The 12,495-nt window shown below is 55.1% G+C and overlaps 1 gene segment (V, D, J or C); it reads left to right on the top strand.

Annotated features, from left to right (window-relative positions):
• The first annotated feature begins 9,991 nt into the window (after positions 1-9,991).
• Positions 9,992-10,511, top strand: LOC137154366 (immunoglobulin lambda variable 8-61-like). The segment is given in 2 exon segments: positions 9,992-10,100; positions 10,207-10,511. Coding segments are annotated over 2 exon segments (351 nt in total).
• The last annotated feature ends 1,984 nt before the right edge of the window (positions 10,512-12,495 follow it).

The raw sequence follows: 12,495 nt of genomic DNA, 5'->3' as shown, positions 1-12,495 counted from the left end.
CATTTGCATGAATTAGGTACATTTTCCTCGAATACACTAGGTTAATCTGCTGGGACGTGGAAGAAATGACATAAGAACTGATAAAAAGCTATAGTGGGGCTCTCTCTGCAGGGGCATGGTTGGGTCTCTGCTTCCCTGGACGCTGGTCTCAGCGTAGGTCGGGGAGGAGAAAGGCAAAACCATGATGGCAATGTCCCCTATTTTATATCCCCAGTCCATGTGCCTGGAAAACACTAACCCAGACATGGCCTGGGCTGGTGGCCTTTGCTGAGTCATTGTAAATTCCTTGTTTGCAGCTCCCCTGCTGATTAATGGTCGCTTAACACCCCCTGGGATTGGATCACCAGCCTTGTTGTCACTGGGAACTAGCAGTACAGACTCTCAGATGTACAGCCTATGTCAGTAACAACCCTGCAGCAAAATTCATACACACTAATGGTATCCATATCTGGACAGAACAACGGGTTTCAGCAGATCATGATTTAAATATCTTACGTGGCCTGCTTTGTAAGAAATACATCGTAATTATATGACAGGGTGAATGGGGGGTCCCAGGGTGCTGCTTTGGGGTACAGAACGCCACACCTCTCTCGGACTGGAACTCACTGAGTAACTCTTCCAGCTGGTCACTGCCAGAGTCTGGGGAGCGCAGCCCTAGTGCTTGGGGCTGAACATGTAACATGTCCCCAGAGAAATCAGAGTCTTGCTCAGGTCCCAGATCTGTCGTTTGCCAGAAGAGGTCACTAGAGCTGCAGAAATGCCCTGGTGCCTGGTCGCTCCGGTGGTTGGTTTGCCAGGCTCGGCTCCCCTGTCAGTGGACGGCGGGTGGAGCGTGCAGTGCGGCCTTGGGCTGACTGAACACGGCTGATGGGAACGGGGGGAAGGAGGGTGAAAGCACAAACATGACGATGTTACAGTGCAGTTAGTCGCCCAGCCTCATCCCCGCTGATCGGCACGATTAGATAGAAAAGAGAAGATATTGTCTCACTCACCTTGTCTCCCTAATATCCTGGGACCGACGTGGCTACAGCACGCTGCAAAGAACAATTCGAAGACGCAGACAGGCAGCCTGCCAAGAGAGGAAAGAGAAACATAAAAGGAAAGAGAAGAAATAAGGAGCAGGAGGATGAAACTGCATGTCTGGGAGCAGCTCCAGTTCCTCCGTTCTCCACCCTTTTCCTCCTTCTCCTCCTCCACTTGTCCGCCCCCTACACAGCAGCTCCATGGGGGGCTGACGGCTGGCATCCTGCTCTCTCTTGTGCTCCTTTTCTCCATGGAGAAGGCCAGGCAGTGACTGATTCCCGACAGCTCCTCAACTCTGTGTTTGGCGCCTGCTTTGTGACCCTGAGTCCCACTTTGAACTTGGCTTTTACTCACCGAGGGGAGAATTCTGCCTCCCCCCAGGTGGGTGCAGAGTCCTGACAGTAGAAGCAGAGAGATCTGTTGCATGAAGGGGCAGGGAGCAGGGACCCTGCACAGATACATTCCCCAACCCCCCTGTGAGCCTCCATCCCCGCCGGCAGGGGAGTTTCAGGTACAGGAGGAAGCCAGAGGATCCATGGCCGTGTGTGACAGAACGTACCCTGTATTCACACCCTGCACGGGACTGCGATAATCTTTGTACAGCGTCTGCCTTGGGAGGTGTCATTTAAAAACCCAGCATTTGCTGGTCATTATTGTCCTGGTAAAATACGTGTGGCAGATCCACGGCCAAACGACCGGGCAGGGGCGGTGCAGCAGCCACACAGGGGATGAGGGAGCAGTTCTGCTGCCCTCATGTTGCGGATGGGTGTGGGGAAAGTTTGATGCCCGCCTCTGCACGTTGTCAGTTTGTGCAGGCTGTGTCCAGGGCCCAGGACAGGAGTGAGGGAGAGACCGGGCGGCAGGGCCAGAGGGGAGACACTCCTTGTAATGCACTTGCAGAAGGGGTGAGGCGGGAGCTGCCTTTCCTGGACACTGAGCAATGTACGTCCTACACGCTTACAGGACTTTCCCACTCTCCATATTTAACCTTGTGCAGCTACCCGTCCCCTGCCCGTTGTGGTGCCAAGTGCTTATGCCTGGGGATGCCTGGGCTCTTTCTGCTCTGCCCCCCTGAGAAGGGGAGTGGGAGAGGCACATGCAGAGCCTGGCAAAGCCAAAGCACAGGAAGAAATCCTCAGCAGCAGCAGAACTCGCACACGTCACATTAGGCACAGGAACTCACTGATTCATGGGGAAAAGTTCAGTCCCATCCAGCCGCCTTTGAAAACTTGTGGCCCTTGGTCAGGTGTTTGTACAAGGTGGAAGCGGAAAATACATCCCACTGAAGCCAGCTACACCGCCTGAAATAGACACCAAGCACCTTTCAAGCTGTTCCATTAATGAATCACTATAGAGCAGTGCAAGGATTTAAAAAACAATACAAACTTCCTGTATTGCTGAAATAGAAAAGCGAGCAATGCCCCCGATCGTGCTACACGGCGCCACACCTGTCTAAGCTCACAATGATCATACATTGGGCCATATCGCACTGCGGCTTAAGGTGCTAATGTATTTTCTAGAGACCTGGATTCATATCCTAGTTGCATCAGGACTTGAAAGATTACAGTTAGGATCTGTATTATCCTCAATTCAATCTCATACTTAGCTACAAAAATATTAGTAATTCAGTTGTCTTTTGCTTTCCAGTCCTCAGATTTCTCCTTTTCTTCATGCTGCCTTGTTCCTCTGAGTTCTCTTCATCCTTAACTTCCTTTTAGAAAACGTTACCTTCTCTAGAACCTAATCTGTACCCAGCGAGCAGGGAGCAGATTTGCATGCAGGGGCCGTTCTCCAGCGCTGGGGGTTTAAGAGAGAATTGGCAGGTTCCAGCCACAGACCCGTTTCCTCAGGAAGTCGAGCTCGTCTGCATCCCCACCATGGCCTGGGCCCCTCTGCTCCTCGCGCTGCTCACATACTGCATTGGTAAGGGAGGTTGATCTGGTGAATGAGGACAAATCAGAATCGCTAACATGCTGTAGCGCTGCTCTCCCTGCAGGCAGTGCTGAGAACGTCGGTTCTGCGCCGTGCTACGGACAGGTCTGATGAGCTTGTTTCTGATGTTTCAGGTTTCAGTTCCCAGCAGCTCCAGTCGCAGAAGCCGACTGAGTTAGTGTCTCCTGGAGGGACCGTGACCCTCTCCTGCACTATGAGCAGTGGGGCCATCACGGATAACAACTATCCACGCTGGGTTCAACAGAGACTGGGGCATGCTCCTCGGCTGATCATGTACGGCATTAACACCAGGCCCTCCGGGATCCCAGCGCGTTTCACTGGCTCCAGGTTGGGTAACACTATGTCCTTAACCATCACCGGGGCCCTCACAGAGGACGATGCTGATTATCACTGCTGGGTATGGACTGGGAGTGCTGTCACAGCGATACAGTCAGATGGGGAAGTGATACAAAAACCTCCCTCCGCAGCCTGTGCCCGGCTGGACGTGGAGCTGGCTGCAGAGCCCAGGTATGAACGGAGCAAATCAGAGAGCTGAGCATCGCTGCCTGTGAACTCCAGCTCTTCCCCTCTGCGCAGGGACAGTCTCTCCCCGGCCTCCGGATACACTGCGCAGACAGACCACTGACATCTTACAGTGACTGCGCAGCCTGCACCTGCTGAGCAGGGCAAAGCTTGCTGGGCCCATCGGTGTCGCTGCTCCTGGCTCAGAAGCTGGGAGGGCATCAAACACTTGCCTAGATGAAGAGGAGAAAGATATTTCCTTACCCGGCTGTAAGGCCAGCTCCAGCCAACACTCACTGCAGTCACTGGGAGCTGTTCCGTTGATGCACGGACACTGGGTTGGGCCCTTAATCTTTGCACGGGGGGGTGCAGTGGCAAAGCCAAGTGTTATGGGCACAGAGTGGGCGGCAGTTTCTCTCCTTACAAATAGACCCATGACACAGAAATACAGCCTGGGGGAACTGGGGCCTGCTTTACGGGACTTACAGAGAGCGGGGGACGTCAGTCAGACAGGTTCAAAATAATTGGGCTGAATTCCCTGGTGTAAATCTGGAGCTGCCCTGGTGTCACTGGGACTAGGGTGATTTATCCCAGCTGAGAACAGGACTACAATGCCCAGCGCTGTTAATGTTTTATTATTTCGTTGTTCCCCTCCCCTCCCCCATTGCAGGCACCTACAAAACCTAAACCCTCAGCCGTAAATTACCATGATAACGAATGGAAAACACAACACAACGTAGCCCCTGAGACTTTAATCCTGTCTATCCATAGACCGGCACCAGCATGAACCCGCACCCTGCCCCTCCGGCCCCACAGCCAGGCCCCAGCAGCCTGGGGCAAACCCTCGGCTGGGGCCTCGCAGCGTGGCTAGGAGACGACTCCCCTGTCGGAGAGGCTCCCGTGTTCACAGAGGGACACGAACTCTCTGCTGGAGAATGGAAACGGGTTAGGAAAGGATTATTGCTTCCTCGTTTCCTTGTGCTCCCCCGGCCATGGCCCTCCCTCCGCGTGTCTCCCTTCACCTGGCGGCTCTTGTCTGTCACACAGTGTGAGCTCTTTGGGACGGGGCTGGTCGTGTTCTGGGTTTGTGCAGCACTCAGCACGCCGGGTCCTGATCCTGCCTGAGGCTCAGAGGTGCGACCGCAATACAGCTAATAAATCATGGCAGTGGTGTGCAGGGCCTCCCTCTACTGCAGCTTCCTGAGCAGCTCCCCCACACGGCCACTGACAGCGCAGCCCTAGAGCTCTGGGCTGAGCCCGCGATGTCCCCCTGGCAGGAACCTCCAGCAAAGGAAAAGGCTTTGCCCAGTTCACGTGTCTGTCATTTGGCCAGAAGAGGTCACCAGCGCTGCAGCAATCCCCTTGTGCCCCGCTGTTCTGGGGTCAGGTCGCCGTGCTCGGCTCCCGGCTCAGTGCACAGAACGAGGGAGAGTTCAGTGGCTTTGGGTTGACTCCGCAGTTCTTGTCCTGGGGGCGGGAGACTGAACCCAGAGGCGTGCAATAATATCACAGTGGAGTTACGGTTACCCAGCATCATTCCAGCTGATCGCCACAGGCAGACAGATGGACAGAGGGGAAGAGAAACAGAAAAGAGAAGAGAAGAAATATGGGGCAGGAGGCAGCTTTGGCTTCTGTGTTCTCCAAACCGTTCTTCCTCCTCCTCCAGTTGGCTGTTGCCCTGGACAGCAGCCAGAAGAGCTGGGCACCAGCTGGCAGGTCCCGGTCAACAGGAGTGAGTGAGGGACGGGCGGCAGGGCCAGAGGAGAGACATTCCTTGTAATGCACTTCCAGAAAGGGTCAGGCAGGAGCCACCTTTCCTGGACACTGAGCGATGTGTGTTCTACATGCCCAAAGGATTCTCCCACCTGACCTCTCTGGTTCACTGGAAGACGTTCATTCCTTTTTAGCCGGCTTTGCCATGTCTGTGTAGCCAGAGGTTACATGGTGTACGGATTTAAAACAGAAAGTACTTTACACTGAAGGAGCTCACACTGCCTGAAATGGACACCAAACATCCGGCTTCCTTAATGAATCACTAAAAACTATGCAAACTGCTTGTATTGCTGAGAAGACAGATGGGGCCGGTAGCCCTGGCTAGCGCTACATAGAGTCGTAGCTGTGAGACTTATTATTATTTCATGGGCTGTCGTGCACAATGGCTTACTTTGCTAATGGGTGTTCTGGAGGCCTGGGTTCAAATCCTGGCTGCATTAGGACTTTCAAGAATGTAACTAGGAGCAGTACCAACGTCAATTCATTCTTGTATTTGGCGGGAAAAAGATTAGTGCTTCAGGTGTCTTTCTCCTTCTCTTCCTCAGATTTCTCCTCTTCTTCATTCTTCAAGCTGCCTCGTTCCTCTGCTGCCTCTGGAGCCTCAACTTCTGGTTTTCTTTGCTGAGTTTCTCTTCTCTGGAACATACTCTTCCCCCAGTGAGCAGGGAGGTGATTTGCATGCAGGGGCCGTTCTCCAGCACTGGGGGTTTAAGAGAGAATCGGTGGGTCCCAGCCACAGACCCGTTTCCTCAGGAAGCCGAGCTCATCTGCATCCCCACCATGGCCTGGGCCCCTCTGCTCCTCGCGCTGCTCACGTACTGCATTGGTAAGGGAGGTTGATCTGGTGAATGAGGACAAATCAGAATCGCTAACACGCTGTAGCGCTGCTCTCCCTGCAGGCAGTGCTGAGAACGTCGGTTCTGTGCCGTGCTATGGACAGGTCTGATGAGCTTGTTTCTGATGTTTCAGGTTTCAGTTCCCAGCAGCTCCAGTCGCTGAAGCCGACCGAGTTAGTGTCTCCTGGAGGGACCGTGACCCTCTCCTGCACCATGAGCAGTGGGGCCATCGCGGATAACAACTATCCGTACTGGGTTCAACAGAGACTGGGGAATGCTCCTCGGCTGATCATGCACAGCACTAGTACCAGGCCCTCCGGGATCCCAGCGCGTTTCACTGGCTCCAGGTCGGGTAACACTATGTCCTTGACCATCACCGGGGCCCTCGCAGAGGACGATGCTGACTATTACTGTGCTGTGTCAACTGGCAGTGCTCAGCACAGCGATACAGTGAGATGGGGAAGTGATACAAAAACCTCCCTTCCCAGCCTGTGCCCGGCTGGACGCGGTGCTGGCTGCAGAGCCCAGGTATGAACGAGGTGTAGCAGAGAGCTGAGCATCGCTGCCTGTGAACTCCAGCCCTTCCTTCTCTGCACAGGGACAGCCTCTCCCCATCCTCCGCACTCACTGTGCGCATTGACGAGGTGCTTCTTACAGGGACTGCGGGGCCTGCTGCTGGACCAGGGCAAAGCTTGCTGGGCACATCGGTGTCTCTGCTCCTGGCTCAGAGCCTGAGAGGGCATCAGAGACTTGCTTGTGTGAACAGGAGAAAGTTATTTCCTTACACTCCTGTAAGGCCAGCTCCAGCCAACACCCACTACAGTTCTGAAGGTGAAAAAAAAATACAGGGCAGAATTGTTAGCTGGTGTCAATCCAGCTGAGAATCTGACCCGTGGTGCCTGCTGCCGTTAGTAATTGATTATCGAGTTGGGTTTTGTCCCCCTCCCCCTGACATCTGTAAATCCTGAGCCCATGGGCCGTGTAACACTGAGGCTGTAATCCCACCCATTCCCTGACAGGCAGAGGCCTGATTCCTGTCCCCTGCCCCCACAGTCTGCTCCCCACCAACCTGTGGAGAAGCCCACGGCTGGCCTTTGCAGCATGGCTGGGAGACGATTCCCCTGTTAGTTACTGTGAAGGGCTCAAAGACCCCGCGTGGAGAATGGAAATGTGGTTGTCTCATTGTTTCCATCGGTCTGTCTGTCAGTCTCCACCTGGTGTCTCTTGTCTTCTGCACACAGTGTGAGCTATCTGGGGCAGGACGGTTGGGGTGTTCTAGATTTGGACAGCAGGAAGCACAATGGAGTCCTGATCCCTGCCTGGGGTGCTTGGTGCTCCCACAACACAGCTAATAACTCATGACAATGATGAGAAGGTCCTCTCTCTCACTGAAGTTTCCTGAGTAGCTCTTCCACACGGCCACTGAGCGCCCTGTGCTCTGGACCGAGCCTGGAACCTGCCCTCAAAGGAAAAGTCTTTGCTCATTTGATGTACCTGTCGTGTGGCCAGAAGAGGTCACTAGAGCCACAGAATTTGAAATCCCCTGGTTTCTGGTGGCTCTGGTGTCATTTCCCACAGGCGGCTCCGGGCTGGCTGGATAGGAGGGAGGAGCCAGCAGTGGCCTGGGGTTGAGTCTGAACAGGGCTGATGTTCCTGGTAAGGTCTTGAGTCTCTTCTTGGGGGAGAGAGAGTGAAACTGTTGGGAGTGAGAATAGACAGTGGAGCTGGAGTAACCCAGCCTCATCCCAGCTGATTGCCACAATGACACCAGACAGACGGACAGAAAGAAAACAGCGAAGGAAAGAGAGGAAATGAGGCTCAGGAGCAGTTGGATGAAACTCCATTTCTGGGTCCAGCTTCTTCCCTCTTCACCCTTTTATCTCCTCCTCCACTTGGCCCATCCCCGTAGTAACAGCTCTCAGGGCTGGGCACCGGCTGGCAGAGTCCTGGTCACTCTTGGGGTCCTTCCTTCCTTCAGTGCCACGGCCAGGCAGGGGAAGGAAGGACACTCATGGTGCCTGGTATAGACGGTGCCCTGCAGTGTGACATGGGAGCTCTCGGCACGGCCCAGGGAGAGCAGGGCTAGTTCCATGGCACTCTGAGCAGGGGAGGCACAAAGAGACGTTACGAGGAGAGCGTCCAGATCTGCAAAGCCCGGCAAGGGACAGACTCAGCTGTCTTGTTCTCCCTAGCGGCTCCTCTGGCTTTGTAGGGATCTCACAGAACAGCCAGCTCCGTCAGCGCCCCGAACAACCGTTTAGGGCTCAGATCCCGTCAGTAATTCTATTGTAAGGCTATAGCGGCGTCACTGGTCTGTCTGTCTGACTTTTATCCTGTGCCTGTCACGACCGGACCGGAGCATGTGTGTGTTGCTGGGGGCGGCCGGGGGCATGGCCAGTGCTGCACTCCCTGTTTGCCAGTCAAGGCCTGTGACAATATTCAGACTGCCCCATTTCTGTCTGCTCACCCGTGACTGACCCCCAGACTTCCCTCTGAGCTCTCTCTGTCTGGGGCTGGCTTTGTGAGCCTGGGGGGCCCAGTGCCACTTTGAATTGGGCTTTTACTCACTCAGGGGCTAATTCTTCCTCCCCCCCCCCCCCCCCCCCCCCCGCCATGGCTGGCCACACGTGAGAGGCAGCAGAGCCAGAGAGGCCGTGCTGCATGGAGGTGGAAGGTTGCAGTGGAGCCTGCCCAGATTCATTCCCCGCCCCCGTGTGCCCGGCATGGGCTCCTCCACCCCAGCGTGCAGGGGTTCAGCTGAAGCCGGTGGCTCCGTGGCTACATAGAGCCAAAAGCCCTGCAGGGGAGGGGCAGCAGCCACCCAGGGGTTCTGGGGCAATTCTGCTGCTCCTCATTGGCAGGTGGGGATGGGGCAGGGTCCCTGTCTGTCCGGCACACAGGCCATTTGCTCAGGCTGTGCCCAGGAGCAGGCGTTCCCCATAACAGGCGTCAGGGAGCCCCTGGGCTGCAGGGCCAGGAGGAGACACAGCTTGCAATGCGCTGGCAGAAGGGGTGAGGCAGGAGCCTGCTGTACGGGACGCTGAGCGACGCGCGTTCCACACCCCAAAGGCTTTTCTGTGTCTACATTTACTCCTGCGCTGCCACCCATCCCCTGCCCACTGTGGTGCCAGGTACGTGAGCCCCCGGCTCTGTGTCCTCTGCCCCTCTGAGATGGGGAGTGCAGCACATGCAGACCCTGCGAATGCCGAACCACAGGCAGGATCCTCAGCAACAGCAGAACTGGGGCAGGCGTCTGATTAAACACGCGGGGTCTCACTGGTTCACTGGAAACATTCGACCCCTGCCAGCCACCTTCGAATTGTGGTGATAGGTTGGGTCTCGTCTGTGCACAAATGTAAAGCAAAAAGTACTTTAGACTGAAGCAACTACACTGCCTGAAATGGATACCACACGTCTTTCAAGCGGGGCTATTTCAATGAATCACCAAATATCAGCGTAAAAGGTTTCAAATATTGATAGAGTCACCATGTATTTCTGGGGAAACAAACGTGGCCAACACCCCTGGATTGCACCACACAGAGCTGTAGCCGCAATCTTCACATTAGTAAGTTACTGGGCTGTACTGCACAGTGACTAACTTTGCTAATGTGTGTTCTGGGGTCTGGGCTCCAATCCTAGTTGCCTCAGGACTTGCAATAATGGAACTCAGAGCTGTACCATGGTCAATGAATTCCTCTGCTTGGCTGGAAAAATGTTAGTAATTCTGCTGATTTCCTTTCTCTATCTGAGATTTGGTTTGTTCATGCTGCCTTCTTCCTCTGCCTTTTCTTGATCTCAACTTCCTTTAAATACAACGATCTTCTCCAGAACATGCTCTGTGGCCAGTGAGCTGGGAGCGGATTTGCATGCAGGGGCCGTTCTCAGCGCTGGGGGTTTAAGAGAGAATCAGCGGGTCCCAGCCACAGACCTGTTTGTCTCTGGAAGCAGAGCTTGTCTGCATCCCCACCATGGCCTGGGCCCCTCTGCTCCTCGCGCTGCTCACGTACTGCTCAGGTCAGCGGGGCAGGTTCGCGTTCAGTGAAATCGTTCTGGACGAGGTGACTTTTCAATGAATGAGGGAAATGAATGAATAATAATGTGCTTGTAATGTTGATTTCAGGGGTCAGGTCGCAGCCCGTGGTGACGCAGGAGCCCTCCGTGTTCGTGTCCCCAGGTGGGGCCATCACTCTGTCCTGCAGCCTGAACACCGGAGCCATCACCACCGGCAACTATCCAGGCTGGTTCCAGCAGAAACCAGGCTCTGCTCCTCGGATGCTCATATACAGCACTAATAGCAGACCCTCGGGGATCCCTGCCCGGTTCTCTGGGTCCATATCCAGTAACGACGCTGCCCTGACCATCACTGGTGTCCAGGTAGAGGACGATGCTGACTATTACTGTGTTGTGTGGACAGGGAGTGCTTAGCACAGCGATACAGTCAGCTGGAGAAGTGATACAAAAACCTCCCTCCCCAGCCTGTGCCCAGCTGGGAGCAGTTAATCTTTGCACCAAGGGTTGCAGTGGCAAAGCCGATGTTACGGGCACAGAGTGGGCAGCAGTTTCTCTCCGTACAAACATTCCCATGATACAGAAACAGAGCCTGGGCAAATTGTGGCCTCCTCTTGGGGGTCCATGGACTGAGTTTGACATTAGTTTGAAAGGCTCAAAAATGGGCTGAATTGTCTGTTGGTGTCAATCCAGGTAGCTCCACTGGCTGCAATGGACATAGGGCGAGTTACACAGCTGAGAATCACAACCACAGGGCCTGGTGCTGTTATCAGCTGATTATTTACTTGGTTCTTGCCCCCCCATCCAGGTTATGCAAAGCCCTCAGCCCTAAACTCAAACACCATCTAATGAAAATCCTAACGATCTCCCCATGTGACCCTGAGACTCTGATCCCATCCAGCCATGAACAGCTACAAGCACGAATCCCTCATCCCCCTCCTGCAGCCCCACAGCCCTGCCCAGCAGTCTGGGGAAAAGCCACCGCTGGGGCATTGCTGCGTTGCTGGGAGACGATTCCCCTGTCGGAGAGGCTCCTATGTTAGCTATTGTGAGGGGTCAAAGCCTCCCTCTAAGGGAAGGGAATGTGTGAGACAAGAATTACTGTCTCATTGTTTCTGTCTGCTCCCCTGTCAGTCAGTCTGTCTGTCTGTGTCTCTCTCCACCTGGTGTCCGTTGTCCGCTACATACACTGTGAGCTCTCTGGGGCAGAGATCCTCATCTTGCTCTGGGTTTGTACAGCGCCTGGCACAGTGTGTTCCTGGTCCATGTTAGAGGCGCCGAGATGCTCCCGCCAAGCAGGTAATAAACAGTGTTAATGGCGTGAAGGGCGTCCCTCTTACTGCAGTTTCCTGAGTAGCTCTTCCACACGCCGCTGACAGAGCCTGAGGAGCGCAGCCCTGTGCCCTGGGCTGAGCCCGTAGCGTCCGTTAGGCTGTACCTCGGACAAAGACAAAATCTGTGCTGAGGTCCCAGATCTGCCCTGTGGCCAGACGAGGTCACTAGAGCTGCAGAAATCCCCTTGTGTCTGGTCGCTCCGGTGGTGAGTTCACCACGGTCGGCTCCCCTCTCGCCGGACGGCAGGTGGAGCGTGCAGTGGCCTTGGGTTGACTGAACACGGCTGACGGCCCTGGTAAGCCTGAGTTCCCTTGCTGGGGAGGGAGGGTGCAGGCAGATGGGTGAGGATGTTACAGTGGAGTTAGAGTAGCCCAGCCTCATCCCAGCTGATCTGAACAGACAGACGGACGGACAGATAGAAGAGAGAAAAGGAAAGAGAGGAAATGAGGATCAGGAGCATTTAGTTGAAACTCCATTTCCAGGGGAAGTTTCAGCTTCTTCCCTCTTCACCCCTTTCTCTCCTCCTCTGCTTGGCCCATCCCTGTAGTAACAGCTCTCAGTGCTGGGCACCGGCTGGCAGAGTCCTGGTCCCTCTTGGGGTCCTTCCTTCCTTCAGTGCCACGGCCAGGCAGGGGAAGGAATGACACTCACGGTGCCTGGTGTAGACGGTGCCCTGCAGTGTGACATGGGAGCTCTCGGCACGGCCCAGGGAGAGCAGGGCTAGTTCCATGACACTCTGAGCCGGGGAGGCACAAAGAGACGTTACGAGGAGAGCGTCCAGATCTGCAAAGCCCGGCAAGGGACAGACTCCGCTGTCTTGTTCTCCCTAGAGGCTCCTCTGAGCTCCCTCTGTCTGGGGCTGGCTTTGTGAGCCTGGGGGGCCCAGTGCCACTTTCAACTTGGCTTTTACTGACTCAGGGGCTAATTCTTCCTTCTCCCCCCACCCGCCATGGCTGGCCACACGTGAGAGGCAGCAGAGCCAGAGAGGCCGGGCTGCATGGAGGTGGGAGGTTGCAGTGGAGCCTGCCCAGATTAATTCCCCACCCCCGTGTGCCCAGCATGGGCT

This window comes from Emydura macquarii, unplaced genomic scaffold, assembly GCF_026122565.2.
Source record: "Emydura macquarii macquarii isolate MOO-44397 ecotype Brisbane River unplaced genomic scaffold, CSIRO-AGI_Emac_v2 contig_1254, whole genome shotgun sequence".
Lineage (NCBI taxonomy): Eukaryota > Metazoa > Chordata > Testudines > Chelidae > Emydura > Emydura macquarii.
The sequence above is the reverse complement of the archived record's forward strand: the minus strand, read 5'-3'. Positions and strand labels throughout refer to the sequence as shown.